The 19196-nt window shown below is 33.7% G+C and overlaps 1 protein-coding gene across 1 annotated transcript; it reads left to right on the plus strand.

Moving 5' to 3' along the window:
* Window positions 1-12305: 12305 nt before the first annotated feature.
* On the plus strand, window positions 12306-15843 carry LOC111782521. Its single transcript, XM_023663284.1, has 3 exons — window positions 12306-13279; window positions 14370-15148; window positions 15535-15843. Exons 1-3 carry the CDS (start codon window positions 12506-12508, stop codon window positions 15653-15655), a joined length of 1674 nt encoding a protein of 557 aa, XP_023519052.1. The 5' UTR covers window positions 12306-12505; the 3' UTR covers window positions 15656-15843.
* Window positions 15844-19196: the final 3353 nt, after the last annotated feature.

Genomic DNA, 19196 nt, shown 5'->3' on the forward strand with positions numbered 1-19196 from the left:
TTAAAAGGATTTAAAAACTACCCTTTATCTTAGAGGTGTTTCATTAATACCTTTAAATTTAAAAAAAATAATAATAATAATCTTATAGTTGTACCACGTTATCTAATATTGTAAGCTCCATAAAGTTTACCCTTGACACCATTATCTAATGAATAAGTAGTGTAGCCTCACCTCCTACTTTCTAGATAGAGATTAGCCCATCCTTTCCAACTATGGCTAGTAGTAATGAAGTTCATCATAAAAATCCCAAGAACTCATTGCAAACTTAATATGACTCCATCCATTATGTTCTACATTTTTAACAACACTGTAACTATAACCGTTTAAGTCTACCGTTCGCAAATATTATCTTTTTTGGACTTTTCCTTTCGAGCTTCCTTTCAAAGCTTTATAAAACGCGTCTGCTATGGAACTAGGGAAAGGTTTCCACACTCATTCCTTTCTCCAATTGAAATGTGTCTGCTAGGAAAAGGTTTCCACGCCCTTATAAAGGGTGTTTTGTTCTCCTCCCTAACCAACCTAACCAATGTGAGATATCACAGTCCACCCCTTCAGGGCCCAGCGTTCTCGCTGGCACTTCGCTGACACTCATTCCTTTCTCCAATCGATGTGGGACCCCACCAAATCCACCCCCTTTGAGGCCCAACGTCCTTACTGGCATACCGCCTCGTGTTTACCCCCTTCAGGGAACAACCTCCTCGCTGGCACATCGTCCCGGTGTCTGGCTCTGATACCATTTGTAACAACTCAAGCCTACCGCTAGCAGATATTGACCTCTTTGAGCTTTTTCTTTCGGGCTTCCCCTCAAGACTTTAAAACGCGTCTGCTAGGGAAAGATTTCTACACGCTTATAAAAAGTGTTTCATTTTCCTCTCCAGCATGCAAGAACGCATGAAAACAAAGTGAATTCCCTTTTTATTTTATAATCAGGATCCCAACCATGCACGTGCATTTGCAATAATGTTCCAAGAAAATTCACACTGAGGGAAAGCAACATGCTTATCTGCTCGATACCTTGCAAATGCACTTTAGTATTTCCAATATTGTAGTAAAATAACCAACATTCAAAACAGGGAGCAACATTTAGTATTTTCATTCGGCTTTCCCTTTTGGACTTCCCCTTAAGGCTTTAAAACGCGTCCACTAGGGAAAAGTTTTCACACCCTTATAAATGATGTTTCGTTCTCCTCTTCTCCAACCAAGGTGGGATATCACATATACCATTCATCCCCATGAGAATATAAGAATTATACCATTAATCCCCTACCAATATTGTTGAAATAAGCTTAAAATGGTAAAGGTTAATTTTAGGTAATTTGTTAAGAGAGGTTAATTTGAAAATTCATCAAGAGGCCAAGAGCGTTTCTAAGAATAATGGTAAGCTTATGTGTGTCTCTCTCGTACCTATATTAGNTTTTAATTTTCTTTGACTTTTCCAAAATTAAAAAAAAAAAAAAGAAGATTATTCTCTGCATATCCAACACGTGTTGAAGAGGGACATGAGAATAAGTTCTTCTAATGCTTTGTTTACCCCATTCAAAATAGTTTGAAAATTTGTTGGTCAAATATTAGGATTGGCTAACTACAACTTTAATTTTGTCATTTAATGGGTCGCGTAGACAAAAGGATGAGAATGAACAAATAAATGAAAGAAGAAATAAAATATATTTTTATCTTAGGTTTTTTTTTTTTAAATGTCATGANAGAAAAGTTATAAATACCTAATCCTTTATTGTAAAGTCAGAGCAAAAGAGAGCAGAAGAGAAAAAAAATACAGAGCAATAGAAAAAGTTTTTTTTTTAATAAAATCAGGGTTCTTGTGGTAAACCAACTAAATCGAAACGGAGAAATGTTACCCGNGAAATCTTGTTCCTGTGGTGTCTAAATTGTGTCTCATGTCCGTATATTATATTCTTGGAGCTCTTAATAAAAACACCATCGAACTTTGCACTCTATTTAAAAATAATCCTAAACTTTCAAAATTTAAAATAATACTTTAAACATTCAANCAGGCTGTGGAGAAGATCTTAAGGTCATTAACCAACAACTTCGAGAATGTTTTATGTGCGATAGAAGAGTCAAAGGACCTAGCGACGTTCACGGTCGATGAGCTCGCCGGTTCTCTCGAGGCACACGAGCAACGTAAGAAGAAGGAGGAAACACCCGATCAAGCACTTCAAACCAAGGCATCAATCTAAGATGAAAAGGTACTCTACTCTCAAAATTTTCAAGATAGAGGTCGTGGAAGTCACAAAAATGGTCGAGGTGGTCAAGGCAGCAGTAATGAAGGACATTATAAAGAGAAGAGACAGTCGAGCCAAGCAAATTGGCGTGGAAGAGGACGCGGTCGAGGAAAAGGCGGCCGATCAACCTATTCCAACGTTCAGTGCTATAAATGTCAAAAATATGGTCACTATGCAAATGATTGTAACTCCGACAAATGTTACAATTGTAGCAAAGTGGGGCATGTTGCAAAACATTGTCGAGCCGGAAAAAGGGTGGAAGGAGCAACCAACCTAGCCTTGGAAGACGTAACAAATGAAGGTCTTCTTTTGATGGCTCAATATGAAGACAACATCAACAACGACACTCTGTGGTACCTCGACTCAGGAGCAAGCAACCATATGTGCGGTCACAAGTACCTATTCAAAGAGATGCAAAAGATTGAAGATGGTCATGTGCCATTTGGAGATGCGTCAAAGGTGGAGGTCAAAGGCCGAGGTATGATACATTTCTTGCAAAAGAATAGTGTAATGGGGTCAATCCAAGATGTTTATTACGTACCAGACCTCAAGACCAACATACTAAATATGGGGCAACTCACAGAGAAAGGTTACTCGATATTCTTAAAGGACCGCCTGCTATACCTGAAGAATAAGCAAGGGCGTTTGGTTGCTCGAGTCGATATGGGAAGAAATCGGATGTACAAACTGAATTTAAGAAGCATACGAGAAAATTGTTTGCGAGTCAATGTAGAAGACAAGGCATCACTGTGGCATCTCCGCTTTGGTCACCTACATCATGGCGGCCTAAAAGAGTTAGCGAAGAAGAATATGGTGCATGGGCTACCTAACATGGACTTTGAAGGAAAATTTTGTGAAGAATGCGTACTCAGCAAGCATGCGATAACCTCAATTCAAAAGACTGGTGAATTTTGGGCTAAACAACCTCTCGAGTTGATTCATATAGATATATGTGGACCAATTACCCCTGAGTCTTTCAGCGGAAAGAGGTATTTCATTTCCTTTATCGATGATTACTCACAAAAAACTTGGGCTTACTTTCTCAAAGAAAAATCCGAGGCATTCGAGGTGTTCAAAAAGTTCAAGGTAATGATAGAGAAGGTTGATGACTTCTGACAATCGTGAGGAAATCGTCGACGGAATAAAAATGGCCGAAGGAAATTTGTTGGAAGAAAAAAAATAATGAAAAAATAACCGAGAGAGAGAAAGTATGCGCTGAAGACCCCGATGGATTTCATTTCTCATTAATTAGGATATTTAAATAACAAATTACATCTTAAGAAGGGAAAGATGTGGGCAACTTAATTCAGGCGCTCCCACTGTACGTGTACTTCTCACTTACTTTAATTGCGTGGGTTTAACCGAATAGTAGTTACCTAACAAATAGTTAACTAAAAATGAGGGATCACTTCCACTCAAAGGTAGGGACTTATCTAACAAAGGCAACTAGGAGACACATCAAAGCTGTACGATCCGACAGAGATGGCAAGTATACTTCGACGGCTTTCATGGAGTATTGCAAGGAGCAAGGCATAGGGCGATTTCTAACCGCACTATACACCCCTCAATTAATTGGTGTGGCCGAGAGAAAGAACTGGACCATTCTCGATATGGTTCGATCAATGCTCAAGAGCAAAAGGATGACAAGGAATTTTGGGCAGAAGTCGTGCAATGCGCCATCTACGTACAAAATCGATGTCCACATGTGAAGTTAGATTATCAAACACCACAAGAGGCTTGGAGCGGACAAAAGCCTATAATCTCCCATCTCAAAGTGTTCGGTAGTATGACTTATGCTCACGTACCGGATCAACGAAGAACGAAGCTCGAAGACAAAAGAAAAATGTATATTTTTATTGGATATGATGAAAAGACAAAAGGATACAAGCTACTTGGCCCGATAAGCAAGATGGTGATAGTAAGTCGCGATGTGCAAGTAAATGAAGCAAGCGAATGGGACTGGAACAATTCGACGGAAGTCAATATCGAAGTTGGAGAATCATCGGTCGTTGCACCAACAGACTCATAAATTTTCGATGAGGTAGATGAACCACAACAACCCAAAATGCGAAGTTTGCGAGACTTATATGACTCAACAAATGAGGTACACCTTGTATGTCTTCTGGCAGATGCTGAAAAATATCAACTTTGAAGAGGCGGTGCGAGACAAGAAGTGGCAAACTGCCATGGATGAGGAGATTAAAGCAATTCATCACAACAATACATGGGAGTTGACAGAATTACCAGAAGGAAGTCAGCCCATAGGTGTGAAGTGGGTATTCAAGAAAAAGATGAATCCCAAGGCAAGATAGAGCGGTACAAGGCGCGATTTGTTTGCGAAGGGATACAAGCAAAAGGCAGGAATCGACTATGACGAAGTGTTTGCTCCCGTCGCTAGAATTGAGACAATCTAATTGCTCATTTCCCAAGCAGCTCAATTCAAATGCCCGATTTTTCAAATGGATGTCAAGTCGGCATTCTTGAATGGTGTGCTTGAAGAAGAAGTCTACATCGAACAACCACCCGAGTACATGAAAATTGGAGAAGAGAAGAAGGTACTAAAATTAAAGAAGACGCTTTACGGGTTGAAGCAAGCACCACGAGCATGAAATACTTGTATCAATATATACTTCAAAGAGAACGGGTACAAGCAATGTCTCCACGAGCATGCACTTTACACAAAGAAAAGTGGAGGTAATGTGATACTTGTTGCTCTTTATGTCGATGACTTCATCTTTTCAGGCAACAATGATGAAATGATAGAAGAGTTTAAAAGCTCAATGACACGAGAATTTGAGATGACCGACTTGGGCTTGTTGAAGTTTTTCCTTGGTTTGGAGGTTAAACAAGGAGAGACATGTATTTTTATATCACAGGAGAAATATGCAAATGAGATTTTAAAGAAGTACAAGATGGAAAATTGCAACCCGATATCAACACCAATGGAACCAGGTGCAAAACTCTCAAAGTACGATGAAGGAGAACGAGTAGATGAAAATAGATACCGGAGCCTGGTAGGAAGCCTTCGCTATCTTACATGCACAAAGCCAGATTTTCATTAAGTGTCGGCATTATCAGCCGGTTCATGGAGGAGCCGATTTATTCACATTAGAATGCGTTGAAGTGAGTCGTACAGTACATCCAAGGAATAGTGTCACTTGGGTTATTCTACTCGAAAACAAAAGATTACAAGTTGGCTGGTTACTCTGACAGTGATTGGTGCGAAGACATAGACGATCGGAAAAGTACATCGGGTTATGTATTCTTCATGGGCAACACAGCATTTACTTGGCTTTCAAAGAAACAACTGATCGTGACACTCTCAACATGTGAAGCTGAGTATGTGGCAGCATCTTAGTGTGTGTGTCACGCGATATGGCTCAGAAATTTATTGAGCAAGATGAAGCTAAAGCAACAAGGTGCAACCGTGATTCAAGTTGACAACAAATCAACAAATGAGTTGGCAAAGAACCCAGTGAACATGAAAGAAGCAAACACATTGACGTTTGATTTCACTTTATTCGAGATTATGTGAAGGAAGAAAGCGTGGAATTGCTGCATGTGGCAAGTCAGGATCAAGTTACGGACATCTTTACAAAACCGCTACCGAAAGTACTTTTTGACAAATACAAGAATGATCGGTGGTAGGAGCATTTAAGTTTACGGGGGAGTTTTGTTGAAATAATCGATTAAAGTTAATTTTACTTAATTTGTTAGGAGAGATTAATTTGAAAAGTCAGGTGAAAGAAAGAGTTTTTGTAGGAATAATGTTAAGCTTATGGTGTCTCTCTCGTCCTAGTGTTAGAAAGCTTATAAATACCTAATCTTTTATAGCAAAGTGAGGGAAGAGAGAAAAGAAATACAGATCAATAGAAAAGTTTTTTTTTTTTATATAAAATAAGTGTTCTTTGTCTTCTTGTCTCCCGTCTCTCGACATCTCCTTCGCAAATACGCGAATAGTATTTTCACAAAGTGGTATCAGAGCGTTCTATCATTAGTATGTATGAGATTTACCTCACAAATTAGTGAGTCTTATTTTAACAAATATAAGAATCATACCATTCGAGGATCAAAACCAACCCAAAACCTACTGTCAGCGGTTTCTACTGAACAAGAATTTTAACCTAGTTACTATGGTTAATTGGATTTTCAAATTTCTCTATTATATATATATATATATATATATATATAAATTTTTATTTTTAAACATAATTTTTATTAAATAAAATAAAACATCTATACCAAATTCAACTTTATTTCGTAACAAAAAAATATATATAGTATTTAACGTCATTTCTAAAATTTCAAATTTTAATATAACGGTCTAATCTTTCCCACTTTAATATATATATATATATATATATATAGAGAGTGAGGCGAATTTGAACGGGGAATGGATAATATAATTCTCGTTACAAAATTGTTACAATAAAAAAAATTATTAAATAAAGTCATCGAGTCTCCGGTTAATTATATATATAATATATATATATACCTTTTTATAATAGGTTTTTTTTTAAAACATCTGGTTCTAAAATAGAATTTTTTTTTTTTATAAATATTATTATTTATATAGCAACAGTTTTTTTTAAGCGAAATTGTATAAAAGTTTTAAAAAAAAATTAAGTTTATTATTTAAACCTATGACGTCATCCCCTCTCCTTCACTTCGCCTCTATTTATAGAATTTTGCTTCACAACCAATCCCATATCTCTGTCTTCTTTCTCTCTCTACTGAGTCTAAAATGGACGCAAAATCCAGCCCAACTTCAACCATCTTCCGTTCTCAGTCGCCGTCGTCGTCCCCATTACCGCCGCCTCCGAGTGTTCAGGCCGGCTTGGTGGTCAGTCCGTGTGCTGCGTGCAAGACTCTGAGGCGGAGATGCACAGAGAAATGCGTATTGGCGCCCTATTTCCCTCCCTCTGATCCTCTCAAGTTTACCATTGCTCACCGTATCTTCGGCGCTAGCAACATCATCAAATTGCTTCAGGTACCTCATCAGCCCCTAATTTCCTACTTTTTCTCGAGTTTTCGTGTTATCACTCTGTTCTTAGTTGTTGAAATTGTGAATTTCGATGTGGAAATTGAAATTTGTTCTTGGAATCGTTACGAAATCGTTGAATTACCGAACGATTTTAGGGAAGGAAAAAAATACTGTTGACAGGAATAGTTTGGTCAATGCGTATGCGTTCCGAGCAAAAGAACAAAATGGAATTAGTAGTGAAATTGATCTTTCCTTTCCTTTCTATATAATCGAGCGAATCGTAATCGAGTAGAACTGTGTGTTTTTGGAGGCGGCTTAGTGCCGTAGGTGACTTGGTGTACAGGCAATGAACATAGTTAGGGCTCACATATACAACGATGTCCCTATTTTGCCCGTAAATCTGAAAAATTACGCAATCCAAATCTGTAACGATGTTCATATTTTGCTTGTAAATCTGAAAAATTACGCAATCCAAATCTATTTGTTTGTTTGTGTTGGCTCAATGGCCATGTGGAGCAATTATAATCAAACAATCAAACAAAGCAGCTCTTCTGTTTGATTTTTGTCCTCAAAGAACAGCCAATCATATAACAATCTGTTCTTCCACAATTCAAATCACCACAAACCAAACACTTCCTGATATCAATCACCTTATTGAATTCTTCAGGATCTTCCTGAATCACAGAGAATTGATGCAGTGAGTAGCTTGGTATACGAAGCAAGCGCAAGAATCAGAGATCCAGTATATGGATGTGCAGGGGCCATTTCCCAGCTCCAAAAACAAATAAACGAACTGCAAGCAGAGCTAGCCAAAACACAGGCTGAGCTTGTCAACATCCACAGCCACCAAACAAATTTGGTGGCTCTAATTTGCAAGGAACTAGCTCAAACACCACCACCGGTGTCGCCCCCGGACCACCTCGCACTCGACAACAATCTCAACACTGCCACTCCTCAGAGCTACACAAATTTGTTTGAAGATAGCAGTATTTGGGAGCCTCTTTGGACATGATTAGACCTGAAAAGGTTGTGGGAAGTCAAAGATGGAGTAGAATATATGAAAGTTGAGTAGTTGAATATTGGGTAATATTAGGCAGTTGTTAGGTTAGATGGGTTCCTCATTTGCTCCCTCATAACCAAGAAAAGTGGAGTGAAGAAGAAAAAGGATGATGTTTACTACACTAGATTAGTGCAAAAGTATTAAGTCTTAGTGTGTGTGTATATATATATCCTTAGATATCTTTGTCAAAGTTCCTTTACTTCAAGTGGTGTCAATTGTGTTGCTTCCCTCCTTTGAAAATGACCACAAATGTCCTCTTGCTATGATCTCGGGCTCAACAACTCGTGGGTTGTGTGAATTTACACATCTAACATTTTGATCGATGATATAGTATTTGAAACCGTTTGAATTATGTTCAAGTTTACTATTCCTTTTTTCCCTCTTTTTATAATCTTGTTTGTGAATGAATTTTTTATCTTGCTCGAGTATTTTTACAAAGAATTAGCTAGAGATAATTTTTTTCTTATATACTTTCTCATCCCATCCTTATTCTACTCCTTATTTCATTAATATGTGCGCGGGAACATGTACGTTAAAAAAGATTATGCTATAATATTGAAATTTAAAATTTAAAAATTATAATAAACATTATGTTTCATTTGACATTTTTAAATATTATTTCATTTAGTAGGGTCTTTGTAAAGTATAATTCTCATGGTTGAGTTTAATTTTTCTTTTTTTTCAATGTCTATTAAAAATTCAAATATCTAACATTTTAAATAAATATGTCTGAGCAATAATGTTTTAAATTTTATTGAAGAAATAATAATAGAGATGATGAAAATGGTATTTATTAATTATTATTATTATTATTGAGTCTCAGTTGAAAAACTTTTTAGACCCATTCAAAATTTCAAATTAGTTGGGTCGGTGATTAAAATAACCTCTTATTCACAAATATAAAAAAATTAATAACTAAAATCTCATAAAAAAAAAAAGTTATCATATATCACTAATATCGGTTAAAACGTTAATATCCCTAATTTTCATAATAATAAATATAGATGAGACAGAATTAGACTGTAATCTTATTCCTAATTTTCATAATAATAAGTATAGATGAGACAGAATTAAACTGTAATCCTATTCCTAATTTTCATAATAATAAGTATAGATGAGACAGAATTGGACTGTAATCCTATGTTTAAGTTCATCAAGTAATTTAAGAAGAGAAAATAGTGTTGTTGAGCCAAAAATAGGGTTTTGTTTTTTTTTGTTTCTAATTATTACGTCACTCTTCTTCTCCTATAAAAAGTAATGCTCGCTTTTTTTTAAATTGAAAATCTTATTTATTTAATATTTAAAGGAAATTGAACTTGAGTTCATTAAGGACCATTTGAGGAGACACGTCACGTGCTCCACACTAATCCACACAATCATGATTAATCTCCCTTTTAAACGCGTTTTCTTTTTTAAATTACCCTAATTAATAAAATACTAAATTAATAAAAAAACACGTTCAAAATTAATAACACTATTAATTTTTCGAAAGTTCAAATAATAATAATATTTTAATGATTGATCGGAGAACGAATGGTCGAACATCTTGAACCTGGTAACAAGTATTTTATTCGGGGAGTTATATTCAAATAGACAATAAAAATATTCTCCATATTTTAATTGGAAGAAGTAATTAATTTTTTTTTATTTTATCAAAATATGGGTCAAAATAGGTAAAAAAAAAAAGCATTACAAAATTAAAACCAATTTTTGATTAGTTAAAAGAAGTTTAAAGGTATTTAAGTGCTAAATTCAAACAAACTAATAATTTCAAATTTTGAAATTAAATACATAATTTTGATGATAATCAAGACTTTTTATTTCAAAAAAATATATTTAACCCATAATTCCAAGAAGATCTCAACCTTTTTAGGGTTGCATGTGTTTGGAGAGAATAAATTAAAAAAAGTAATAATTAAACGCTTTAGGAAAATTTGATGATTCCAAGAATTAGGTCAGCCAAACCCGATCTGTATCATTTGGGTTATATTATCCTAAAACATAGTCTTCTCGATGATTCTTCTCGACTTGGGCTATATTGACAACTATAATTTTCTATGGTCGTCTCAACGTTGTTTCGTTCTTTGTTTATTTTAGAGATTCAAGGGTCGTAATCTCTTTGACTAGCAATTCTTATCTATATGAGCGTGAGTTGCTAGCTCTTCAAAGGTACAAGGCTTTATATCTTGAAGGATGTACAGAAATCTCGAATGTTGTTAGTTCAGTGAGACGGTTTTTGCAATCAAGATTCTTCATGTACCAACATTTTCGCGTGTTTCAATGAAATGAGCAATATATGCTTTGAGTTTCCTTTCTCATCAAGCTATCGGGATTTTTATGGTTGTTATCAAGTTGACGTTTGCAACCTATCAATACTCTTTTTATATAGTTTAGAATACAAAAGTGAACTTTTAGAACCATCGGAAAATTATTTTCTAATAGGTTTTGTTATCGTGTCCTGATGTTGTCGGACAAATAGGAAGTTCATTGAAGTGGGGTGTCGTAATTGATCTTTTTTGGACAACGATCTTCTCTTTGTTGTGATCTTTGACAACAACAGTTTTTACTTGATTTGGTGACGTTTTTTATTCTCAATCATGTTCTTTAGGCATACAATTCGATAATCTTTGTCATTTTTTCTCCCGTGACGCTTGTGTTAAGTGTCATGATGGACACTACATTGGGATCAAACTCAAACAAAGGGCTATACTTAATGAGTAACTTGATTCTAGCAGACGCCATGTAACATAAAACAGTGCAAGAGTCACCCGTGACAATGATCATTGAATAAGTTTTGAGATGAAAAAATGTTAGAATTTATGTCATAAAACCCGGCGATTAATTATTTAATTGTTAATAATAATCTGGTGTTTTATCTGTAATTTAATATTATTATTGTATAAAAAATTTATATAATCCTGAATCATATGTAATTAACATGGAGCAGTTTCAAGTAATAATTTATTTATTTTTAATTATTTCTCTCGAACGTATGCTCGATTCAAAGGTTCGAGTTTTTCTCTTGGACGTATGTTTTATTATATGATCTAATTACATAATTTCATCGTTATTTTGATAAATACGTAAATAAATGATGATGATTCGAATATCTCAAGTTTTCTCTTCAATGAATAAATATTTTAATTTTTATTTAATTTCATAATTATTTTTTTATTATTTATTGCCTAATCATTCATTTTTTTTTAAAAGTATTTTGAAAGGTAACTTTTCAAAATATATATTAAAATTGAGTTAGAGAATCTTAATCAAATATTTGAAAATAAATAAATAGATATTTGAAAATATTCTCAAAATTTTAGATTTTTTTATAAATTAGAAATGGTATGGAGATTAGTTTCCGTCCATATATTAATGATAAGAATTTTTTAAATTTGTTTATGAAATTATTTTCGTGGAAGCTTGAGTTTATTTTTGAAAAATTCAAAAAGGTTTCCATATCATATGAAATACTTTGAATTTTATCTCGAAAATACTCTTAAAATTTTAAATGTTTCAGTATCAAATTTAAACTTTAAAAAAAAATCTAAAAATATCTTTAAACTTAATTTTTATTTTAAATACTGATAGTTTTTTTTTTTAATGTAAATCGTTAATAAATTTTCTAAAAAATACCCTTCTGTTTCAAAACTACCTTTTAACTCTCATTAATACCTCTAAATTTTCTTAAAAAAAAAAAAAATTCAAAAACACTTTAAATTTTTTTTAAAAAATTTACTATTAATACTAAGTTTAAAAATTTTTCGTAAATTTTGAAAAGTAACATTAAAAAGTTTGAATATAACCTCATATATTAATATACGGATTTATTTTAACATTTTTTTTTATAAAAGTAGAAGGGAATATATTTTTAAAATTTTTTTAAAAAAATTGAAGATATTAATAGATTCTTAAAATTTAAAAGATATTGTTGAAATACTATTAAAATTTTAAAATTTAAAAGTATATTTAAAACAATTTTAAGTAAAAATATTATTGAAACTTCAAAAAAAAAAAAAAATTAATTTTTTTTGAGGAAAGGAAGAACGAAGGTTGCTTCGATTCTCGCGAACCTAGCGCGGTGGGGAATAGTGTCGCGCTTCTGCGGAATTTCGACGATCATTTCGCGTCGGCCTTTGCTTCCGTAACACATCAATTCTCCCAATACATTTCCGATTGCCCAACTCCTTCTTCTCTCTCTGATCCACAGAAGCAACAACGATGGCGGATACTGTAGACGACGATTACCTTCAAGACTTGATCACCGAGCAACGTTCCGAAATCCTTGCCGCCAAAACCCTCATCTCCGACCTCGATTTGGCCTACCAACTTCAAATGCAGGAGGCAATGGACGCCTCTCTTGGCTCGAAATCCTCGTCCAAACGACCTGCATCCGTTAACAGGGTCGTCCCTGTCTTGGAGTCTGAAGAAACTGGCGCGTTGGACTTCGCGACCACGCTTTTGCTTGAGGACATTGCAAGGATCGCCATGGAGCACAAGGACCGGGAGCAGTGTCAGGCGGAGATGAGGAAGATGAAGGAGGAGATTGACCGTCGGATTCACGATCAGAACTTTGCGAATTACATTCTGAATGTTCCCGATGATGAGTGGAGTAAGTATGGGGATAATTATGAGAAGCCGTATGGTGAGAGTTATTCGTCGTCGTCGTCGTCTTCTTCTTCTTCTTCGTCTGTTGCTTCGACGAGGGGTTTGTTGGATTCTGAATGTTTTAGGGTGTATTCGAAGGGGCTGATCAGTGAAGAGAGAATTAGAGATATGACGGTTAGGGTTGCCGGTATTGGGGTTGCAGTTTGTGACCCTAAGGATAATCTGTTGTTTGAGAAGACGAGGCCTCTGGAATCTGTGGTGGATGGTAAGGAGACCAGCTGCGAATGCGCTGAGCTTGAAGCGCTGGTTGAAGGGCTTAATATTGCTCTTGTTTTAGGTTTGAAAAAGGTCACTTTTTTCTGTGCAGATTACATGCTCTACCAGTATGTAAGTTCCTACACTTTTCATTATGTTTATACTATTCTGTGTTTAGAGTTCATTGAATTTTGTCTTTTAATATAATTCTCTGTTGGAAACTACTGATTACCTTTAGAATGCTAAGTGTATGAGCATGAGACTTTACTTGATTTATAATCCCATGATAAGATGTTTTATTGTAAACAAGAATACTCTTTGAGAAGATTAATCAAATAACAATCAGAATGTGATTGATTATAGGATAACTTGATCACCAATCATTACTTGTGTGCATCTTACATCTCACATGTTTCTTGAGATTTCTCGACAAGTCGTCCTCCCAATCCAAGAGTCTTTGGAGCTTAAAGAAGTGTCTAGTGATGATCCTAAGATATTTTGACCTTGTACTAAGATTCGATATCATCCTACGTGTTAACTTGATTATCGGATAACTTGATTACCAATAATCGTAGGGTTAACTGTGAGAATAATTGAGGTAGGTGCAAACAGGACACTCACAGATATTGAAAACAAACAAGCAAAGTAGGGGGAGTAATTGGATTGAGTGCTTAAATAAAGAGCTTTCTTTGGAAGCCATATTAACGATACAATCTGCGAGGTTGAAATTTACCTTACAGACTAACAAGGTGGTGCGATGGTCATTCTAGCTAGCTAGATCATTTTGTTCTATGATTTTTCATCTCAATTTGTATTTGACTTTATTTGACTTTCTTTTTTGGATTTTCCTGGTGGTATTGGTTTCTTACCAAAAAATAATGCTAATAATATCAAGGTTGGTATGAACTTTTTCTCTGTTGCATCATCATCTCCATTGTTCTTAGTGGTTGGCTGAATAATAATGACCGAGACTAGTTTTAAGTTTTATGTTTCTAGCTTAATGTTAATATGCTATTTATCATGATTTGAATAGCCAGCTTTTCACTCATCCTTGTTGACAAGTGAAAGAAAAAAAATTCCCTATGGCCTTTTCCTTTGAATGATTTATCTTGATTCACATCAGTAATACTGGTGACCTTTCTCATTTTCCGTATCCGATATGAAGAATTCATGTAAGAAAGTGTTGTGATTTGACATCATAGTTCGTATTCTGTGGTTACAGATTATACGTAGCGTGGCTCCAGGCTCGAGCTCCATGGCAACAGTGGTTAATGAGGTGTCTCTTCTTCAGGGAAAATTTACCTATTGTAACCCATCCCTCGTGACACGTAATGATATCAAGTTTGCTTTTAGACTTGCAAGAGAGGCAATAGTTTCTCAGATCACCTGGCCTGCAGAATCTGAAAATGGAAAGTGCTTGAAGGAAACTTGTACCATTTGCTTTGAAGATATTTGTGTGGATCAGATGTTCTCAGTTGATGGTTGTTTGCACAGATACTGCTTTTCTTGTATGAAGCAGGATTTAGAAATAAGGTTGCTCAATGGGAATGGGATGCAGGCAAACTGTCCTCATCTGGGTTGTACGTCGGAAATTAATATCGAAAGCTGTGGAAAGTTCTTGGATAGTAGGGTGATTGATATTATCAGCCAAAGGATTAAGGAAGCGTCTATGCCCGTTCTGGAGAAAGTTTACTGCCCCTATTCCAGGTGCTCGGCATTAATGTCCAAAAGCGAGCTTTTAAAATATAGCGAGGCTTCATATTTCGATGCAGAACGAACTGGGGCAAGGAAGTGCATGAAATGCAATCTGTTTTTCTGTATTAATTGCAAGGCCCCTTGGCATTATAATATGACTTGCTACGACTTCAGAAAGTTAAATCCCGTTCTTCGTCCTGATGAGGAAATGCTGAAGTCTCTTGCTTCGAAGAAACTTTGGCGCCAATGTGTGGCGTGTAACACGATGGTCGAATTGGCCGAGGGCTGCTACCACATCACCTGCAGGTACATTATTTACCTTTATCTATCTCGCTTGCTCTTTATCTCCCTTGATGAATATGACAGTTCAAAATTCAATGTTTCCTTAGCACCCTATGAGCATTAATGCAATTCACTAATGTCTACTTGCTTGGAAGATGGAGTGAGGGTAACAGCATCTGAAATTGATACATTTTCTTAAGAGTAATTATAAAACGAATTCTGAAAAACACCCCTTCGAGTTGGTACTTTGACGAGTATTCTACTTTACTGGATAATTGAGGTCAAGTTCCATGAAAGCAAAGACGAGACGATCGACATGTGACGTTGCTACAAGTTTCTTTGTGAAAGTTTTGCTATACATTGGAGTTTTCTTTCCCTACTTTGTAAATATAAATGGATTGTGTGTGCAGATGTGGATATGAGTTTTGCTATACATGCGGAGCCCCCTGGAAAGGTAAGAAGCCTACATGCACCTGTCCAATATGGGACGAGCGGAACATCATACGCAATCAACGTCAACGTCGACGATAAGCTCTTTAGGTGAACGATTCGGGGGTAACGGACCCCTTTCTTTTGCTCTTGAGTTTCTGTTTGTTTGCACTGTTTTAGATGGTAGGCATAGATAAAGGCAGGAATTTTGTTGATATTAGATCATAGCTTCATGTCAACTTTGAATGTCTCATTTTGAAACTTAGGAATGGAAGAAGGAATTTTGAGATGAAGACAGTTTTGTTAACCCACGGATTTCTTCGTTCTTGGAAATAGGTGTTTTTTTTAGAATGTTGACAAATAATATTAATTTGTTCGTTCTTGGAAATTGGTGTTTTTTTTCTTTGAGAATGTTAGACAAATAATATGATGTATTGATGGTCTCGTATAATTCTTTATATTTTTTGTTTGTTTGTTTTCTGTTTTTCATTTTTTTAAAAACAAAATCGTTGGATCTCTATTTACTTTTTTTTTTTTTTAAATTAACAAATAAATTTTTTTTTTTAAATTAACAAATAAATCAAGACGCCTTAATTAAGTTTCATTCATTCCTAGAATGATTATGGTGAGGAAAAGTTACTGACAAATTATGGTCTTAAATTATAAAAGTTACTACATTTAAAATGTCTTGAATGCATTTTGACGCATTTTGACGAATTATGGTTTGTCTTTTATAATAATTATGGTTTGTCTCTTAAATTATAAAAGTAAATTATAAATTTACAACAACTAAAATGTCTTTCTTTTTGTAAGTATTATGGTCTGTCTCTTAAATTATAAAAGTAAATTATAAATTTACAACAACTAAAATGTCTAAAATGTCTGTCTTTCTTTATTAAAGGTATGATCTGTCTCTTAAATTATAAAAAAATTAAAATGTCTAAAATGTCTGTCTTTCTTTATTAAAGGTATGATCTTAAATTATAAAAAAATTAAAATGTCTAAAATGTCTGTCTTTCTTTATTAAAGGTATGATCTGTCTCTTAAATTATAAAAAAATTATAAAAGTAAATTATAAATTTACAACAACTAAAATGTCTAAAATGTCTGTCTTTCTTTACTAACCTTTAGTAAGTACTTACCTTAAGATTATTTATCTTTTCGAAAAGATCATTTAGTAAGTACTAACCTACTTACTTTTAGATTTTCAAAAGATTATTTACCTTTTCTAAAAGATTATTTACATTTTCGAAAAATTATTTATATTTTTGTTTTCATCCAAAAGTTTCAGGTAATTCTCAAACTTACCTTTATTGTTTCATCCAAAAGTTTGGTTTTAGTTATTTACATTAAAGTTTTAGTATGGTTCTAAAATTAAAATTAGATTACCATATCAATGGAGATAGATATTTATATTCTTGTTTTCATCCCAAAGTTTTAGTATCCATCTAAAATTAGATTACCATATCAATCGAATAGATATTTACATTCTTATCTTTATCCCAAAGTTTTAGTATTAGTCTAAAATTAGATTACCATATTGAGAGATATTTTTATTTTAAAATATATTTTATCTGATATTTTATTCGATACAAAATTTATATTTTATTCATGTAAGTGAGATAATGTTATTTACTGTTCTTCATCTAAATCTAAAACGGTGGATGTACGCCAGTTTTAAAATTAGATTACCATATCATTAGATTACTATATAATTGAGAGATATTTTATATAAAATTACCATATGAATAGAGAGATATTTTATATTTTATCTAAATTAGGTTACTATAGATATTTTATATTTTTACAAAATTTCATACAAAATTTGATAAAGATAGAGAAGGGAAAAGTAAAATTGATAATTTTATTTTATTTTCTATTTGTACCTGTTATCAAATTATATTTTTATTTAAAAATAATTCTTCCAAAATTTCTTTATTTCCAAACCAATTAATTATATTCCTTATTTCCAAACAAATTAATTATATTTTTTTACGTTGTTATTAATTAAGTCATCCTTACTTCATTACTTATTTTCACCCTATTTTCTGAGGTTAATGTTTAGATATTATCATGTTTTATAGATTTGCAATNTAAAAGGTTTGTTAAAAAAATTGTAACTAACTAAATCTATAAAATCTAAATTGGAGAATGAACTAACAACTAAATCTAAAAAAAATATGGGAAATTAACCTAATCTAACGAAATTAATTTTTCTTTTTAATTATCGACTTAATATTCCTAATTTTTATAATATATATATATATATATANATCTTATTCTAATTTTGGTATTTAATTCAAATAATATATAATATTTTAATTTGGGTTCACTAATCTCAATTCAAATAACGTATAATATTTTGATTTGGAGTGTGCCGTCTTAATTCAAATAATGTATAATATTTTTTATATATAATATTTTGATTTAGAGTGTTCACTCGTCTTAATTCAAATAACGTATAATATTTTGATTTAAAATGTTCATCCGTCTTCATTCAAATAATGTATAATAAATATTTTGATTTGGAGTGTTTGGTAGTGTGGTGGATACTCTTATTTATTTTAAGCACGTTCACCCAAATTAATTTTTTATTTTAATAAAATAAAATATTTGTAATAAAAAATATATGAAATTTTTTTCACCTAACTAAATCTATAAAATAGAATCAATTAACCAATTAAATCTAAAAAAAATTATTTGAAACTAACCTAACCTAAGNATTAACTTTATATTAAATATAATATTCAATATATACAATCAAACTCATAATATATTAAATATAATATTCAATATATACAATCAAATTCATAATATATTGAATTAACTTTATATTAAATATAATATTTAATATATACAATCAAACTGCTTCTCTCATCTACACCATGGTTTAGGCTTTTCTCATCTCCACCATGTTTAGCGCGAAAGAGGTGTGGACTATTCCCTGCTCACAATTCGCCTGACCCTCCTCGTCTTTCTCTCTCTATAACCATATTCATATATTGATCAGTTGCAGAGCCCTTGCACTTGAATGTCGGCGCCGCATAGGATTTTCCGTGCTATAACTCTTCCTCTCCCTCGTTTCTCTTCCTCTTCCACCTTCCATTACAGGGCCTTCCCCTTCATTCCCTGCTCTCTTTCCCACTTTATTTTACCTCCTTCTCTTCTTATTCTGTCAACCTCGATTGCCTTCCCTTTTTCGGTTTTGTGGAATTCTCGATTCCTGATGCCTTACAATCAGGTACCCATTTCTGAATTTTGTTTGCCATTGTTGGAATATGCGATGGATTTTCATCNCGGAGTCTCAACTGCCTCTCCCTTTTCTTGTTTCTTGTAATTTACCTCGTTCCCTTACTCTCGCAGCCTCAATTGCCTTCCCTTTTCTTGTTTCTTGTCATTTACCTCGTTCCCTTACTCTGTCAGCCTCAATTGCCTTTTCTTTTCTTGTTTATTGTAATTCTCGATTCCCTTTCCCCGTTTCTTGTGATTCTCGATTCATCATGCCTTACAATACTCATTTCTTTTGATGAATTTTGTTCACCATTGTAATTCAATGAATTCATCTCTATATTTTTGTATTTGAGTATCTTTGTTTGTTTTTGTTGATGCTTAGGTATTCACGATCGTCTGGTTTTGAATTCGA

This window comes from Cucurbita pepo, chromosome LG20 (genome assembly GCF_002806865.2).
Source record: "Cucurbita pepo subsp. pepo cultivar mu-cu-16 chromosome LG20, ASM280686v2, whole genome shotgun sequence".
In the NCBI taxonomy this organism is placed as follows: Eukaryota; Viridiplantae; Streptophyta; class Magnoliopsida; order Cucurbitales; family Cucurbitaceae; genus Cucurbita; species Cucurbita pepo.